Source organism: Macaca fascicularis, chromosome 4 (genome assembly GCF_037993035.2).
Source record: "Macaca fascicularis isolate 582-1 chromosome 4, T2T-MFA8v1.1".
Taxonomy (NCBI): Eukaryota; Metazoa; Chordata; class Mammalia; order Primates; family Cercopithecidae; genus Macaca; species Macaca fascicularis.
In genome coordinates, this window is record NC_088378.1 from 27,567,197 (window position 1) to 27,587,257 (window position 20,061).

Below are 20,061 nucleotides of genomic sequence, written 5' to 3' on the forward strand. Positions count from 1 at the left end.
CATTCTAGCCAGACCAACAAGACGCTTCAAATCCTGAGGGACTGGGCAGAAACTGAGCAGTGAAGTCTGGTGTACATAATTCAAGAGGTAGCCAAAATTTTCTGGAAACTGTCAGAACTATTATTTCTAATGTTAACTCCCAGTCACTATGAACAAAGGCCCTAGAGAATTCTGCTGTCTTATTGCTTTAATCTAATCATTACCACTACCCTAAGTACTTTCTGCTTACATTTTCAGAGGCTTGGTCTATGGACCCTGTCATTGCTTTTACAGGAACTCTTGACAAGACCACTGACCTAACCACTAGTTCTCATATTATTTAGAACAACCCATGCTGGTAGATTTGGTTTTACTTTAGGAACTGATTCTTCTTTGTTAGCCTGAAGACACTTGTTTAATCATTACCTGACAGTTCGTATTATTTTATTATTTCTTCAGGAACTGGAAATGGTCTCTATACAAACACAGTAAGCTCAAAGTAGCGTATGTGGGGATGGAAATCAGCAATAGAAGTTAAAATAATGGGAGAACACTCAGATGGGATGATAGAGAACTAGGAAACATAATAACTAATTACAAATGAATCAGAAACATGAAACATCTAGATTTTATAGTATTATAGCAACAGTATGCCTGACTGAAAATTGAGTATTTAAATCAGGACTTTTACCCAGTTTCTTAGTAAGGTAACTTGGTACCCCAGTCTTCACAGGGCTACATCCCACAGACTACTAATTTTTACCTACCTCCTGTCTCTCTCTCTCTCTCTCTCTCTTTTTTTTTTTTTTGTCATTTCTGCATTGATCAAATGTACTCTTGATCTCCTTACTCCTTGAAAAATTATTACACCTTCACAATAATGTCATGTGCACTGAGAATTATCAGTGTTAAGAATAGGACATTCTTTACTTACCCTAAATTATTTTCAGCAAGTTTCAAAGTGAAATAATTAATCATAAGATTTATGAACAATAATATGACATTCTTTACATCAAACACCATCAGCCACACCTTGGAGATATCATACAATAAAGCAAATAATTGCAAGAAAGCAAATCACACTTTTTTTTTCTGTATCCTAGTGTGTATAAAAGTTATATATGCAGTGCATTCTAGTCTGTTAAATGTGCAATAACATTGTGTCTTAAAAAGCAATGTACAGACCTTAAAAATACTTTGTTGGTGGGGATGGTTAATGGGCACAGAAATACAGTTAAAAAGAATAATATCTAGCATTTGATAGCACAATAGTGACTACAGTCAACAATAATTTATTGTACATTTAAAAATAACTAAAAGAGTATATTTGGATTGTTTGTAACACAAAGAAAGGATAAATGCTTGAGGTGATGGATACCCCACTTATCCTGATGTGATTATTACTAATTGTATGACTGTATAAAAATATTTCATGCACTTCATAAATATATATACCTACTCTGTGCCAACAAAAATAGAAAATTAAAAAAAAACTTCATTGCTGAAAAATACTGACAATCATGTGAGCCTTCAGTGAGTCATAATCCTTTTGCTAATTGAAGGTCTTGCCCCAATATTGATGGCTGCTGACTGATCAGGGTGGTGGTTGCTGAAGGTTGGGATAGCTGAAGCAATTACTTAAAATAAGACAACAATGAAATTGGCCACATTGATGGACTCTGCCTTTCATGAAAGGTGTCTCTGTAGTATGTGACATTCACTGTTAGATAGGATTTTACCTATAGGAGAACTTCTTTTGAAATTGGAGTTAATCCTCTTAAACCCAGCCATTGCTTTATCTTCTACATTATGTTATATTACAAATCCTTTGTTGTCTTTTCAACAATGTTTACAGCATCTCCATCAAGAGTAGAGTAGGTTCCTAGAAATATCATACCCAAAGGATTATAAATCATGCTGCTATAAAGGCATATGCACACATATGTTTATTGCAGCACTATTCATAATAACAAAGACTTGGAACCAACCCAAGTGTCCATCAATGATAGACTGGATTAAGAAAATATGGCACATATACACCATGGGATACTATGCAGCCCTAAAAAAAGGATGAGTTCATGTCCTTTGTAGGGACGTGGATGAAGCTGGAAACCATCATTCTCAGCAAACTATCGCAACGACAAAAAACCAAACACCGCACGTTCTCACTCATAGGGGGAAATTGAACAATGAGAACACTTAGACACAGGAAAGGGAACATCACACACCAGGGCCTGTCGTGGGGTGGGGGGATGGGGGAGGGATAGCATTAGGAGGTATACCTAAAGTAAATGATGAGTTAATGGGTGCAGCACACCAACACGGCACAGGTATACATATCTAACAAACCTGCACGTTGTGCACAGGTACCCTAGAACTTAAAGTATAATAATAATAAAAAAGAGTAGAGTAGATTCCATCTCAATAAACCACTCTCCTTGCTCATTCATAAAAAGCAACTCCTAGGCCAGGAGTTGCAACTCCTAGGCACGGTGGCTTATGACTGTAATCCCAGCACGTTGGGAGGCCAAGGCTGCTGGATCCCTTGAGACCAAGAGTTCAAGACCACCTTGGCCAACATGGTGAAACCCTGTTTCTACAAAAACATACAAAAATTAGCCTGGCAGGGTGGTACACACCTATAATCCCAGCTACTTGGTGGGTGAGGCATGAGAATCACTTGAACCCAGGAGGCAGAGGTTGCAGTGAGCTGAGACTGTGCCACTGCACGACAACCTGGGTAACAGAACTAGATGCTGGCTCAAAAAAAAAAAAAAGAAGTCATTCCTCATCCATTCAAGTTTAATCATGAGATTGAAGCATCTTCAGGTTCCACTTCTAATTCTAGATCTCTTGCTATTTCCACCGCATCTGCAGTTACTGCCTCTACTGATGTCTTGAGCCCCTCAAAGTCATCATGAGGGTTGGAATCAACTTTTTACAGAATCCAGATAATGGTGATATTTTGACCTCTTCTCATGCATCAAAAATATTTTTTAATCGCATCTAGAATGGTGAATTCTCGAGAAAGTTGTCAATATACTTTGCTTGGATCCATAAGAGGAATTGCTCCCTATGTCAGCTATAGCCTTACAACATGTATTTTTAAAAATTTTTTATTTATTTTATTTTATTTTTTGAGACAGAGTTTCACTCTTGTTCCCTAGGCTGGAGTGCAGTGGCACGATCTCGGCTCACTGCAACCTCCACCACCCAGGTTCAAGTGATTCTCCTGCCTCAGCCTCCCAAGTAGCTGGGATTACAGGCACCTGCCACCACAGCAGGCTAAGTTATGTATTTTTAGTAGAGACAGGGTTTCACCATGTTGACCAGGCTGGTCTTGAACTCCTGACCTCAGGTGATCCACCCACCTTGGCCTCCAAATTGCTGGGATTATCGGCATGAGCCACCTAGCGTGGCCCACAAAATGTATTTCTTAAAAAGTAAGTTTTGAAAATCAAAATTACTCCTTGAGCCATGAGCTGCAAAATAGATCTTTTAGTAGGCATGAAAACAACATTAATCTCTTTGTATATCACCATCAGAGCTCTTGGGTGACCAGGTGCATTGTCAATAAGCAGAAATACTTTGAAAGAATTTTTTTTTTTTTTTTTTGAGCAGTAAATCTCAACAGTGGGCTTAAAATATTCAGTAAACCATGTTGTAAAGAGATGTGCTGTCATCCAGGCCTTTATTATCTCATTGATAGAGCACAGGCAAAGTAAATTTATTATAATTCTTTAGAGCCCTGGAACTGTCATAATGGTAAATGAGCATTGGCTTCAACCTGAAGTCACCAGCTGCATTATTCCCTAACAGGAGTCAGCCTAAACTTTGAAGCTTTGGAGCCGGGCATTGACTTCTCCTATCTGACTCTGAAAGTCCTGGATGGCATCCTCTTCCAATAGAGGACTGTTTAGTCTACACTGAAAATGTTTTGTTTAATGTAGCCACCTTCATCAATGATCTTAGCTAGATCTTCTGGATAACTTGCTGCAGTTTGTACATCAACCCTTGCTGCTTCCACCTTGCACTTTTGTTATGGGGATGACTTCTTTTCTTAAACCATGTGAACCAACCTCTGCTAGCTTCCAACTTTTCTTCTGCAGCTTCCTTACCTCTCCACATCTTCAGAGAATTGAAGAGATTTAGGGCCTTGGTCTGGATTAGGCTTTGGCTGAAAGAGAATTCTGGCTAATTGGATCTTCTATCCCTATCCAGAGCACTCAAACTTTCTCCACATCAGTAATAAGTTTGTCTCACTTTCTTAACATTCGTGTGTTCACCAGAGTAGCACTTTTAATTTCCTTCAAGAACTTTTCCTTTGCATTCACAACTTGGCTATTTGGTGCAAGAGGCCTAGCTTTCAGCCTATCTTGGCTTTTGGCATGCCTTCCTCAGTAAGCTTAATTATTTTCAGCTTTTGATTGAAAGTAAAGATATGCAACTCTTCCTTTCACTTTAATACTTAGAGGCTGTTGTAGGGTTATTAATTTTCCTAATCTCAATATTGTTGTGTCTCAGGGAATAGAAAATGCCTGAAGAGAAGAGATAGTGGGAATGTCTAGTTTTTGGAGCAGTCAGAATACACATATTTATTGATAAAATTCACCATCTTATATAGAGGCAGCTTGTGGTGACCTAAAACAGTTATAATATTAATAACAAAGATCAACGATCACAGATCACCAAAACAGATAAAACAATAATGAAAACATTTGAAACACTATGAGAATTACCAAAATGTGACACAGAGACAGGAAGTGAGCACGTCCTGTTGGAAAAATGGTGGTGATAACTTTATTCATTTTCTTTGAAAAATGCAGTATCTGTGGCATGCAATAAAGCAAAGTGCAATAAAAAGAGACATGTCTGCAATTTCAAATTTGAATCAAATATTTTAAAATCTGTCCAGTCTTTATTCTCACTATTATTTCTGGCTCTTTCCTTTTTGTTTTGCAATGTAGCGGGGACCTTTTATTATTAATTTTTGTGTCCACATTGTCAGGCATTCAACTTGGTGCATAATAGGTGTTAAAATATTGAATAAAACTGAACCTCTGGCATGACATACTGCTTTATAAATCTACGTCTAGGTTGATAATTAATACCATACAGTCTAAACTTTTGTTATATTTCAGATGGAGGTAACTTGCCTTTTTCTAAATGCAATGCCTAATCTTTCTGCAGATTTAAATTCACAAACTTGGCATTTTACTATACTATAGTAACTTTCAGATTTTACAGTACACTTTTTCCCCTAGGCAATAATATATAGGTTAAATAAGAATAACCATGGGCAAAAATAATAGATCCAGCAGTGAATGTCAGAGAAGTGCCACTTCATATCTGTTATTTTTGTCTTGACATTATATTAAATGTCTACCTCAAAGAGAAAATTCCCCTAATCACATGATGATTTTATTTTCAAAGTCAACAAACAATTTTCCACAGAAAGTTTGCTAAATATGTATTTTGAACGTCTGTATAAATGGAAACTGAATCTCTCACATCCACGAGCTCACGAATGCCCTAGACCATATTAAAACTAAGTTTGAAATACTAAAATTTTTTTTGTTTCTTTTGTTTTTCTTAACACTTTAGTAACCTGTGTCAGGGAGGGGAGAATGATGCAGCAAATGCGTAGCAAAGATAAAACTGGTTTGTCACAGTGAGTTCCAGCTTCATGCTGTGTAAATGAAACCAAGTTTCCCCTATGAAGAACGGGTTGCTCCATTTAAATTATCTTTGTTCTTATAGGTCAAAATATCATGTCTTTTACTTGTTTGGGTGAAAACCACATGCACTAGCTTCTGGCACAGATAACATATTAGAAAATATCTAAACCACATATATTTAAATGTAATATTTAAAGTACATTGTAACTGAGATAGAGTCTGCAGTTTATGAGGAAACAGCTCATTTACATACCAAAGAATCTCTCAAAATTGTAAATTCTGTGTGTCTTTGACAGTTTCACTTCAGGCATGGAGATGTGGAGATGTTTGAAGTTTAGAGAGCATTAACTTGTATAGAGCAGAGCAAGACTTTATTCATTGCACATTTGCCAAAGATACTCTTTTTGGTTTCCTTTGAAGATAAAAATTACTATCTGTTTGGACCAGGAAGTTCATCTGTCTCTGTATAACTCTCACTAGGGGTAATATATATTTACGTGACAATCAAATAAGTATTCTCTATAAAAAACCAAGCCTGTCATTCATATTATACAGGGCAGGTGGGAACTGGGGGCAGCAAAAACTTAACCTTGACAAATCTTCCTAGAACTTTAAGTAAAATGGGGCCTAACTCCATAAACTTGACATTATTGTATGATGTTAATGCATAGTTGCGAGATGAAGATTTTTTCCCTACTTTGTTCTTTTTAACTGTGTTACATTAGATAACATGTATTTTTACAAAATACATTAAACATGTACCCAACGGGTTTCTTTTTGTTTGAAAGAAGAAAAGAATAATGTTTTAATACTGTCTTTGAGCTCCAACTAAGCATAAGTATAAAACCAAAAGCTTTGCTGGAAAATCTTAACCATTTTCTTTTCAAATTGATATATTCAACACAAAGGTCAATGTAGATGATTTTAAAATTGCTTAGTTGCACTGTTTTATGTTTCTCTCATATTAAATATTGTTAACTGATTAAAAATTAATGCAAACAGTATTGGAGACTTTAAGTCTCTACGGATTCCTAAGCCTTTAGTATAATAACTGAATAGCCTCAATTCGTTTTTGCATTGTAAAAGTAGCATGAATTTTAAATTACTGTCACAATGATGACCAAAAGTAAATAGGAAAAAAAAAAAAACATACATTTAAGCTGATAAACAGAACATTTTCATGGATACTATGTGCTTATGGGATGGGAGAAAAATAGTTCCTATTACAAATAATAATAAAAACTATAAGAAAAAGCGTCTTAGTGGAACCTAACAAGGGCTGACACTACACAGCTATATTTTCTGCTCATTGTCACTGCAAATTTTGCATCATGGATGACTTGCACAATTTAAAAAGCGTAAAGTTAATTTGCCAAATAGCATGATCCTGTAAAATTTTAAAAAATTCCTCTGGCCATACTATTTTTAATTAACCAAGTTCATGACCCTTCTTGTGAGGCTCCATCCTCCCCAGACCAAGAGTGGTTGAGTAGTGGAGATAGTGCCTGAACCCCAATTTCTGACTCAAGTAAAACTCCATGCACTTACTACTCTATCACATTCTCTTTTCTTAATGCTTCTTTCTCTTAGCTCTGCACTATATTTTCTCTCTGATTTTCAGTGAACTATACTCTCCTGGTTTTCAAAATTGCTCTTTTTTTTCTCCTTTTTTCCTATTTTCCTAAAGTCAACTTGAGCAGTAAAGAACAAGAAGTTTCAGAGTCAGACTAATCGGGTTTATTTGATACCTGCCTTTCACAGTTTCTGTGATATTTCAAAGAGATAGTCATACAAAAGCTTCATACTTAATACCCTGTCAATGAATGCAATGTTCCAAGCCATAGCAATTTTTAGAACTATTTTTTCTTGCATCATGTTGACTCCTTAGGCTTTTGAATTGTTCTCAGGTTTTCTCATGACCTATCTCAAAAACAAACTGTTTCTAATTATTGTCTCTAATTAATGTCACCAATAATATGAAACTTCTTGTTCTTTACTGCAAACATCACATCACCTCTTTCATAAATCTTTGAATGTGTATCTCCAAATACTAAGTAATTTTAAAACACAACCACAATACAGTTATCCCACTAAAAATATAATTATTAAGGTTATCTAACATCCAGACTGTATTAAATGTTCACTTATTTCATTAGAATTTTTTAAGGTTGTTTGCTTGAATCATGATCCCATCATTACATACATTGTGATGGGTTGCTAACTTTTTACATTTCTTTTCATCTATTCTCCAGATTTTCTTGTTTTTGTTCCCAGGAACTTATTTGAAGTAACTGGGTTGTCTGTACTGTAGCAGTTCCCATAGCCTACTGCCTACTATGGTGTAGATTTTACTATATTCCTCATGCCTCTATTTCTTAAAAATTGGAGGCAGTGTATTTCCTTTTCCTTCCCTCCTTTCTTGCTTTCTCCTTTCTTTCTAGTCAGAAGAGTCAGTTCTAGCTATCATTTTACTGGTTGGTTGGGTTTTGCCTTACATTTTGCCAACAGTGTGCCTTTTTTGTGGCTTCCAGACTTTTATCCACGGGTCTGTGCATTGCCCTCAAGTGTTGCGTAATGAAAAAATCCAATCTTCTACTTAAACAATCCATGCACAAATCTTTTCATTTAACTGTGACTTTCACCGTCGTGGTCCTCCTCTTTTGAATAGGCTATCTTTCTAATGTCAGTTTTAAAATGTACTTATGAGACTAAAAATAATATTTTATATGTGGTATGTTGTTTTATCAGGAAAATGAAGAACATCCCCTGGAAGTAACCACGGCTTGAAACTAGTGCTACAATCCTTTGTACCCCCAGGTCATCCCCACTTAAGCCAGAGCAGCTGCCCTTTGTTTTGACGAGGTAAATGAAGAAACATAGGTTGGACCACCTCATAATTTCACCATCTGTCACGCTAGATGATATAACTTGTTTGCCTAGTTGTTAAGTAGTCTGGCTGTGAATTCTTGAATTTTTTTTTTTTTTTTTTTGAGAGCAACTGTGAGTAATCTTGTGCTGCAGAGTCTATGGGAGCAATGCGGTGTGTAGAATATAAATGACCACTTTTGCTCAAATTTTGAATATCAAATCCTCTCCGAGGTTTGATTGTTACAGAAGCAGTGAAATGTGATTCAGCTAATGGTAAGGAAAGAATTCCATGCATAGTACAATAATTTTTCTCCGGAAGCCTGAGGTTATATAATGGTTTATAAGTTGACAGTTTGACATAAGCTCTTCTAGCATTTTAAATAAAAAGCTTTCTTGAACTAAGCGTTCTAGTAAATACTAAGTTAATTATATATAGGATTCCCAGCAACTTGGACACATTACATTGCAAGGAAGATAAAGGACTATTTATAGCCCTGAACCTGTGTGCTGTTTGAGTGTAATCCAGTCTGGGCCTGATTCAACCTCCTAAATGTAACATGGTCCTAGTGTAGGCTCCAACAACAACCTAATTGACCAACCTAACAGTCTCACACAGCAAGAAGACATATCCAATATGACTCTGTGGTCAGGCATGATAATGAATCCTGGCTATATCACATACAGTTGTGTGAATTCTAGCACATTCTTTAAACTCTCTCAACCTCAGCTTCCTATTCTCTTTTTTTTTTTTTTTTTTTTTTTTTTTTTTGAGATGGAGTCTTGCTCTGTCGCCCAGGCTGGAGTGCAGTGGCCGGATCTCAGCTCACTGCAAGCTCTGCCTCCCGGGTTTACACCATTCTCCTGCCTCAGCCTCCCGAGTAGCTGGGACTACAGGCGCCCGCCACCTCGCCCGGCTAATTCTTTGTGTTTTTTAGTAGAGATGGGGTTTCACCATGTTAGCCAGGATGGTCTCGATCTCCTGACCTCGTGATCCGCCCGTCTTGGCCTCCCAAAGTGCTGGGATTACAGGCTTGAGCCACCGCGCCCAGCCAGCTTCCTATTCTCTAAACAGCAATAATACTAGCCTTTATCTCATTTGGTGGCCCTGAAGATTAAATGAATATTTATCAAGCTTAATACAGTGCTTGATATCTTATGTCTTCAGAATAAATGTAAGTTGTTATCATTGCTGTTATAATTATCTTTATTAATTTATTGTGCCAGAATCAAAGGTGTTATTACTCTAAAATCCTTTAGGGTTCAACTTTGTCCTATTTCTAATTTATCTATTGCTCTGTACCTGAAACACAATTCTGTAATTAAGATTATTTCCTTTCTTCCACTGGATGAAGTAAGCCAGCTTGGAACCTGCAGTGGAAATTGATGTGAGCAGCTAGGTGAGGTTATAGGAACAGCATCACTGTAGTTGAATAAGCTATGGGATGAGGCACAGGAGGCATGAAATGTATCCTCAGGTCTCTCCTAATTTCCCATGACCATCAGAGAGTCATATAATATGTATGAGCCTCGTCTTCCCAAAACCTGAGATGAGGACAGTTGGCTAGAGCTTTCTAAGGTAATGAGTTACCTCTTATATTCTTAAGTGCCACAAACTGTTTTGTTTGTGTGTGTGATAAATGGATGGAAATTGTAATTGATAGGTGGCATAGGTCTACTGATAGAGTGCTGGCATTTCAGTAATATGTCCAAAAGTGATTGCAAGCCCCAGGCGTGGTGGTTCATGCCTGTATTCCCAATGTTTTGGGAGGCAGAGACAAGAGAATCTTGGCTTGAGGCCAGTAGTTCAAGTACAGCCTGGTCAACATAACAAGATCCTGTCTTTACAAAAATAAAGCAAAAAAAAAGTTAGCCAGGCATGGTGGTGCACACCTGTAGTCCTAACTACTTCTGATGCTGAGGTAGAAAGGTTGCTGGAGCCCAGGAGTTTGAGACTGCAGTGAGCTATGATCATGCCACTGCATTCTAATATGGGTGACAGAGAAACTCTGCTCTAAAATAAATAAATAAATAAATAAATAAGTGGTTGAGAAAGAAATATAGCAGATGAGATAAAATAAGACTATTCCAGGCTCAGAAAATAGCCTGTACCAAGGCATTGTACAAAGGTATACCTTTTATAAAGGACTGGAGGAAGGCAATTGTAGCTAGGGCACAGAAAGTGAGAATTGCCAAGGTAACATGAAACTGTGTAGTAAAACAGTGTGCAAAAAACTTTGGATATCCTCAAAGAATGACTGTGCTACCTTAAAAGATAACTTCATTTGAGTTGACAGTCTAATTTTCATTTGAGAAATATTATTAATAAATCACTCCAGAAAATGAAAAAAAGTACATAATTGATGTTTAGATAATATAGATCCTATGAACTGTTAAGACCCGGAAGTGGCAAATGACCATCACCCAGGAATTAGATGGTATTTCTACTTTTTAATTTTATTACTAATTCAATTACTTTTATGGGTGACTCCAGAAGGTCTTCTAAGGCCCTTTTAAACCCCTGCAGAGTGGAGGCAGAAACAAAAGTTCTATTTCATAATCACGAATTTTCCTGTAAAAAGTCTTTTGAATCAACTGCAAGTTCTACAGAACATAAGCCACAAACAAGCCCAAGATGGTTTAGTCAACCGACCTCCTGAATCACCTGGGAGCCCAAACACTGAGCAGAGGTAGAGAAACAGAAGATTAAGACACTCATAGCTATCTTAATACCTTGTGCAGAGCTAAGCAATAAGTTTTTATAGATAGCTTTCTTTAAGGCAAACTAAAAGCAACGTGACACAGAATATTTAAGGAATAGGAAAAATGCTATTTATATTTAGTTAGCAAATTCTGAACTAAAACTGGTAAAGAGTAAACCTGATATCCTCTCACAGAAAAGAAAACACACACACACACACAAATGAGATTTAAAGGGGCTGGCTTTAAATGTTAGTAATGCTATAGTCTTGAGCGAGTCACAGAACATGTTAGCTACAGTTCCTTTTTCTGCCAAACTGAGATAATAATGCCTCCTTAATTGAATTGTGTCAGTTTTAAATAAGTAAACACCCATAACATTCTGAGCAAAATACCTAACACGCAGAATTCTCTCAGTAATTGTTATTAATTTGGGGTGTCAGACTGAATTTCTCAGTGTAAGGTACAAATAAGGCAATTCTTACAAATATTGACTGAAAATCTCCAAGAGAAATTACTGTGTGTCGATACTAATTTCTACCCTCAAAATAAAAACACATATTCTATAGTTCAGTTGTATTATTCAAAGCAAACCAGCACAGCATTTAACTTGGAAGTTGTTAAGAGCACCACCTGTCTGAGTTTCTTACAGCTGTCAGAAGCAAATTTTAGATCCACCTCCAAAATTTTACCTCAACTAGAACCAGACTGTGACTGTATTCAGAGTAATTTAGTTTTGAAGGGCTTCTTCATTCTAAGAAATATGTACACATATATATATATATGAAGCATATATGGAATATAAATATATATAACTAGCAACCATCAAATAGAAGATATGTATTATAATTATAGTATGTAGCTTTCAGTAAAGCATTGAAGCAGAAAATATTTATTGTAACATAAAGATAGAATTTACCATTTAGAGGAAAATGAAGAATGAATTTATGAAAAGAACCAGAATTCTAAACTTAATTACTTTATTTTAAAAATCATATTGATGCACAGTAAGTTTGTGGAATTCCAATCTTTATCTCTGAATTTCCATTAACGGTCAAATAAACACAAATTTTGTGAGACCACTTATGTCTTAAATTGTATATAAATCATATATATGTGTGTGTGTTTTACATACCCTAGTAGGAAAGGAAAAACAAACTTAAGGTCTCCATTTAAAAATATCATAAAGTAAAAATGCTTCAAATTACTTTTTAAGTTTAAGTAAGCATTAGTGTAATATTTTAAGTTCATCATGGTCTCCATCCTTGAAAACTTTGTAATTTTTGCTGGATAAGATATCATCCATCATGTTACATGACCATAGCTATTTATAGAGGTGTGAGTAACAACTGTTATCTAGTGGGGCCTTTGGTATAGCAGAGAATAGTTTCCACATGCAAAATTTAAGAGAAATCTCTTTTTGCTCCCCCAATATACAGATCTGGCAGCCTCTCAGCTCCTAAATCCACTTCTCAGATCCTGTATAGAATCATTGACCACGACAATTACCTTAAAGCAACGTTTTAAATGGACACATCAACAGTCCATGTGGCTGTCAATTTGCATATTTTTTTTCCTTACTTGATACTATTGGAAAATGGTAGCAATACCTTCAGCAGTGATCTCAGTCATGGTGGTCGTCAAAAGTAAATGTCAGTTGAAAAGTTCCCGTCAAGTAGCACTTTGCAGACTATTTGGGGATTTGAGAACTCTGGTAGAGGATTCTGTGTCAAAACCTGGGGGCTCTTCTTTTTCCTGGCTGTTTCTGCTGCTTCTTTGTTGTCCTGTTGAACTTTGCCTCTCCTCTGCAGAGTTCTCCCCCTGGAATCAACCTAAGCCCTTTCCAAGCAGCACTTGTGGCTCAGTTAGAAGTATCAGCTTCAAACAAAAATAGCCTCATCTCCCTAGGACTCTTCAGCATGTTTTTTTTTTTTTTTTTTTTTTTTTTTTTTTTTTTGGCACTCTAGAGGAACACACACAAAGACACACCAGCTCTCCAGCCCCAAAGAGAGACAGGCAAAAAAAAAAAAAAAAAAGAAGAAGAAGCAGCCAAATGAACTACAAAGTACCATCTAAGCCCGCACAGTTTCTCTAAGACAATTACAGATCTTGGGGTCTATGTCAGAAAACATGAAGTAAAGAGTTGAAAGTAATCTTATCCATGAGAGCTCAGATTTATTCTTAGTGCTTTTAATGGTCAGAACATTCTTCTTTCCCTTATTTGGCTTGGGGAGGGTCCCAAATGTCTACCACAGGCAAACGGGAGGGCAGTCTTAAGTAATTTTCTAAAAGTTGTGTTCCTGTTGATACAAATCCACTTAGCAAGTGCAGTTATTTTTATAGGGCTACACTTAAAATTGCAACGATTAAATCCTAAAGCTTTCTTTTAAAGTAGTCATACTGTAGAAGAGTAATATTTTCTGAACACTGACCAATAAGAATTACGTAATGTGAATTTATAGTGTGATACTTGAAAACCAATGGATTCATGAATTACTATGTTTTTAATTCTCTTTAATACCTAACTAAAAACTAAATATCTGCATTTATCCTTGCAATAAAAGGAAGCGAAGGTGACATAAAATTTAGTGGTCCACAGCCAATATTTTAGTAAAATATTTCCTTATCTCAACTTAAAAAAAAAAAGGATTATAGCAGCCACTAACAATTAACCAAATTGTCTGATTAGCATTTCACCTTCCCACTCCTAGACAGGTGTTAATGAGCAAAAAAATATTCAATAGTTGGTAGCTGGAAGGAAAAGGATAATCGAAGGGCACTGATAATCATAAACTCTAGCCAATCCGTAAATAATCAAGGGTGGGCTACACTTTTATTTTATTCTCATATTCAACCTACTACATGCTTGTAGTTTAATCTTTTAGCTTGAACTTGCTACCTTTTGTTTTCAGACCTCCTGAATTCATATGGTACTTCATAGATCATGAAGCAAAGCCATGTTTGTTATTTTTAAAATTCAGGCTCAGAAGAGTACTGCAACAGCTATTTCTGTAGGCAATGACCTCCTCCCTGTTAGTGGTTCTGTCTTTATCTGCTGCCCCCATTCCTGGCACAATAGAAAGTTGCTCATATATCAGCTGAATACATAAATTAGTAACAAATCTTAATTTACAAGGAGGAAATGATTACGTGATTGCATTCATGATTTTATTCAAATTCCTACATCTAGGACTGGGCCTAGAGCCTTTTAACTACAAGTTTGCTATCTTTCCCAAGAAGTGAGGCCTTGTTGCAGATACTATGACTTACAGGTAAAGGGGGTCACTGCAAATTAGGCCCACTAGTGGGATGAAAAGATACAAAATCCTCAAGAGCAGCTTCCCAGAGTTCTGGGTTGGTCTAAGGAGGTATCCTAGGAGAAAAGCCCTCCTCACACTGCCCCCCAAGGAATCTCCAGTAAATACTGCTGCAGTACTTCCAATTGTTTAAAAAAACATAGCACTTCATGTCTCCATTCATCAGTTACTTTCATAATCTTTCATTGTAGTTCACTGAAGGAATGACATCTTATGTAACTCATTAAGACTTTTCATGGGTCAGATCCTAAATAAAATTAGGCTCTGGAACAGGAAAAAACTCAACTTTTCAAACTCATTTTACTTAATAAAAAGTTTGAATAAGACTCTAGAAAAGAAATACTAAATTCCTAGTATTGATGTTACTCTTAGGTTCCCAATCACTATTTTCATGGTAAACATACCGGAAGGAAAAATAAGCAAACATTCTAGCCAATAAACATGTTTTGAAGATAATAGCTTTTTCAAACCTCTCTGTGAGATGAGTTGATGAATGTTATTAGACAGTGAGAAATTGGCATGGTTCTCATTTTGAAAAGTTACTAGGATTCTTTCAATTTATCTGAAACTCAATTCATGAGGTATGTCTTTGAATTCCAAATGGAACCCTGCCAAGTTTTATGAAACCAAGCAAATGACATTCTTATAAATGTGTATACCCACTCTTCAGGGAACTCAAAGAATAAAACATTACAAACAATTCATTTGTCCTTGTTCATTTTTAAAGGGTCGTCCTTTCTAAAGAGGTGTTACCAGTTCATTGGGCTCTTTCAACGTGACCCAAAAGTGATAGTTCTCTCGTCTCAGCAATAGCTCCTGTAATAACTCTCACATTCCACTTCTGTACCATCAGCACAGGTAGATTTATCATAGTTTTTCATACAGGGATATTTATAAAATTAGGACATTAATAACTGAGCTAGTCTAGATAAGTAAATGATAAACTGTGAAAATGTGTTCTCCTATTAATGTTGCATTTAGGTCAAGGGGCATCTCCTACCTGATTATACTGATCATTATCCCTTGAAATATTCACTAGGTATTCTAAATAGTCAAATTAGTAGATAAAAATATTCTTCCTTAGATAAATGTTTAAACCTTGCTCCTGTGTCTGCTATTATCATAAACACTCAATAAGACATGCATTCTATTTAGCTATGAGCAAAATACTGTCATCCACACCAAGTTTCAAAATGGCAAAATATTTGGGAGGCAATCAGAGAAGTTTTGTTGATTTTTTTGTTTCCACCAAAATAAAATAAAATTATTTTTTAAAAACTGTCAAACCACACTGCATTACCTCTTTCAGTGCTGATTTGTTTTTTCTGTTGTGTGCAAGAAGAGACATAGTTGGGTGTAGATTGCTATTTACCATTAGTCATTTATTTTCTCAAGGACTGGGGATATTTGAGAGAAAGTAAATTTTAGAGTTTATTGTCAAGGTTTTCTGTTTCTTAATTTACCGACACAAATGGCTTATATACTTGGCTAACCTACGCATAAATTTGTGGTAAATGGAAATAATGGGAAACACACTCTGTACAATATAGCATGTCTAAACAGAGTGCAAATAAATGTGTAGGATATACAATTGGGTGAGAAAGCTATTTACTTGGATTTAAAAATAATAATTGCCATAACTTCCACATAAACCTAAGTTTTCAGGTTCATTTTAATAGGAGACAAAAATAAATAACCAAATGGAATGATTTCAATAAAGAGAAGGAGAGGGCAGAGTATCATGATGCAAAAAACTTCCAGAATTAAGAGCAAACAAAATATAAGCTACTGTTCTAGTGACTCAGATGAAGTAGCTTACAAGGGAAAATAGACATAAGTTTACTTTCAGCTTTGCAGGTGAAGAAAAACTGCAAACACAATTTAAATTTGTAAAGAATAAACATTGGCTTTTTAAACATTGAAATGAAGAAATATAGAAGAAACTAGGAACAGTGGAAGTGAATGTGAGACTATTTGCCTTCATTTGACCTTGAGATAGCATCAAATGACCTAGAAATTCCTCTGACCCTTGCATTTAATAAACTTAGAATTCAGAATCGCAAGAAAAGCCTCCAAGCCTCCATTGAACTATTATTTCATTAATCTTACTTCATCTCAGCACTGCTGTTCACTTCATTTTAAATTGTTTTGTCTTCTATTTGTGTCACGGAAAATATCATTCTGCCCTCATTACTATCTCTAAATGGCCTGTGCTCATTTCTTTAATCAAGGTTGAAAGTCATTCCATAGGTTTGGCTTACCATCTGATTATTTAGAAACTGTGTAATCCAGATCGTTTCAAATGACAGAAGGCATTCCAGTGCAATTAAAAACCTTCCTTTCTTTAACTCTGACTCATGAGTAGCTGAGTCTCCAATATCAGGCTTCTTTCCTGACACACATTTGACATTGTCAAACATTCTCTTAGAAATTTTTCTGTGTCAATCTGATTTTTAGTTAACAAAGGCGATGATTGCCCCTTCCTTCTTAGAGATTCCATTCTCTGAAGACCTGGCATCTGTCCACTACCATTGTCCTGTTTAAGAGGATCTGCAGTATCCTGCAGTAGTTGGTCCCTGTGGAGTCCATAATTCAGATTACTGCTTTCTATTCTGCGGTCGATCACATATGACCTTCAGTCTGCGTTCCTGGTTGCTATTCAGAAGCAATTTGTGATTTATACTTTTTTATTTTCTTATAAAGTCACACACACTTTTCTTATAAAAGATAAAATATCTGATGACCAATTCTTAGATACAAATTTTTTTCTTTTAAATAATTTAAATGGATATTTCTATTTCTAATTTTGAAAAAAATTATAATGTCATCTTGTTTTTGGCATTGTGCTGTTTCATATTACCAACAATGCTATCTGCTGTATCTGGTGTATCATTACTAAATACCTCCAAGAGTCACCATTTTTGTGAGCTTACTTATTAATAATGATGCAACTTATTAATCCCCTTCCTCAATAAATATATATTAGCTATTTGCTCTGGACACTAGGCTAGGTTCTAGTGATACAAAAATTAAGACAAGGATTTTTTTTTTTCTTCAAGGAGTTTATAGTCTAGTAAGAGAATTAAACATTATAACGCAGCGTGTTAAATTCTAGAGTAAACTCTAAGCATTATTTGGGCAGAAAAGAAGTTGTAACAGTCCAGGAAAAACAATAAGAGAAAGGAAATACGGGAGTTGAGTCTTGAAGTATAAGAAGCTATTTAAACACATGGTTGATTGAGGACGTACTTTCTAAGTAGAGGAAACAACTCAGGAAAAGTTAGAGAGACCTAAGCATCATGAACTCTAAATAGTTCAGTAACATTTGGTCACGAGGTACTTGTAAGGAAACTACAGATAAAGAAATAAGAGAATAAAAAAGGGACGGATACTAAAGTATCTCATAAGTCATACTAAGGTATTTGGTCTTAACTCTGATTTAGGATGACAGTAAAGTGTTTTTAAGAAAGAACGTGAAGTGATCACATTTACCTTTTAGAAAGACTGGATACAGCAACAAAATGTTCATCATACTTTCCTTAAGACAATTTCAACGCAGCCTTAGATATATAAGCCAAATTGTAGGATGAAGGGCAAATGAGAGATCACACGATGAAGAATGAAACTAAAATACACTTTAAGGAAGCTTTTTTGAAAAGCAGGGAAGTGAAATGGATTAAGAATTAGATAGGGATACAGGCTAAATTAGGAATAATTTAGGATACAGGCTAAATTTTTAAAAATCAAAGAGTCTTGATCATGATTATCCTTTAAGGGAAGAAATACAGGAATGAGGGAGGAGAGATTTATAATATCAGAGAGAGAAAAAATAAGAAATAGAGAAGGAGCTTGAAGCAGATGGAAGGGTAAAATTTAGAACTCATATGGAGAATACTTTTAAAGAGAAATAAAATTCTTCCTAAATCTAAAAGAAAAGAAGTAAGATTTGGCACAAACATGGATAAGTTTTCAGTTGTGAAAGGAGAGAATTAAAGGAATTCATGCCTTGTGGCATTATTTTCTCTGTAAGTCAATGTAATCTGCTGAGAAACAAAGGGTGAAAGTGGAAGGATACCTTGAAGAGAGTTCTGAAGGTTTCAAAAAGCTGCAGAGTTAAAGTAAGAAGCAGCTCCATAATGGCTGTACAATGCTAGTGAGAGGCCACTGGGCTTAGAGGCCATACATTTGTAGTAACAAATCCAGACTTGTATTAATTAGGGTAAGTAAAGTGCAAAAACCAAGAAGACCTTTAAATATGCCTCAAAAACAAAATAAAACTTACTTCCATCTCCTGTTGACACTCAATCTACCAAGAATGAAACCATTTCTATGATTGGATATCAGGGCATTTGACTTCCATTTTTATAAGTATTTTTTAAGCATTTCTTAATTCAATTCTCTTCTCTCTTTCATTTTATTTGGAGAGGGGAGTGGACTATCACCTGAATGTACCCCTGCAGAGTGTTTCATCAATTCAAATTAAAGATGTATTTTATAGTCATTACAGAAGTCCAAGGAGGTATTCCAGGTTCGAGGGCAGCTATTCTCTATAGGGGCATTTAGAGATACAGAATATTGGCACTTCTGCAATCAATTATGTGACTTCCCAAATTGCTCTGGTCATTAACACTCCAGCCAGAAGAAAGGCCATGAGAAAGGGCATATGAAGCAAGCCTAGAAGCGATATGAATTGCTACTGCTCCAGTCCATGGGGAAAATTTGATTCTTGGTCATACTTGACTGTAAGTGGGTAGAATTGTGGGATGGCAGTGACATCCTATTAAAACACTGTTACTAGGAATGAAGTATCCACCACAGCACTGTTTTGGGGTTCTCCGTAGCTGTGATAGTAGATTGAGCATGAGAACAGATCATTAGATGGTTGAAACAAAACCTTTAGAAAGTTTGGCCTTCAAGAAAATTTTAGCTAAAGTTCAACCAAGGCAAGGAAATGGGAAGAAGAGTACAGATATGAGAGTTTGGGAGAAAATACATAATCTGAAGGGCTTTCATTTAAAGTAGTATCTAAGGATTACAGTGCATATTTATAAATCAATCCTTTTGCATTCAGAATGAGGATTACCCCTGTACTTCTAAATACATGAAGAGCTGTGGCAGCTTATGAATATTCATGTGAGTGAAGAACAAAGACATACCTACCAAGAATGAAATCATTTCTATGATTGGATATCAGGGCATTTGACTTCCATTTTTATAAGTAGTTTTTAAGTATTTCTATATTCAAATCTCTACTTTCTCTCATTTTATTTGGAGAGGGGAGCGGACTACCACCTGAATGTACCCCTGCAGAGTGTTTCATCAATTCAAATTAAAGATGTATTTTACAGTTGTCACTGATACATGACTTTGAGAATATGAACTGCTGTATAAATGTTAAATGTTCCCATCCTCATGAAAATCACATTTCACCTCAGAGCCGTGTCTGGTTTTGTTATTCATTATTCATTTGCAGTCAGAATTTTTCATTTTCAATATTATAATTAATTTGAATATTATTAAAT

General features: G+C 35.7%; 1 protein-coding gene across 50 annotated transcripts in view; it reads right to left on the reverse strand.

The window, feature by feature from the left end:
• Positions 1–13,051, reverse strand: part of TRDN (triadin) — a 410,256-nt gene extending 397,205 nt beyond the window's left edge. For all 50 annotated transcript variants that reach the window (XR_012433400.1, XR_012433399.1, XR_012433398.1 and 47 more), the window contains exon 1: positions 12,833–13,051. Coding sequence is in view for 45 of the 50 variants with exons in the window: in XM_074036974.1 (XP_073893075.1) it covers positions 12,833–12,854 (22 nt within the window). In the remaining 5 variants the exon portion in view is untranslated. The remainder of the gene's footprint in view (positions 1–12,832) is intronic.
• Between the last annotated feature and the right edge of the window lie 7,010 nt (positions 13,052–20,061).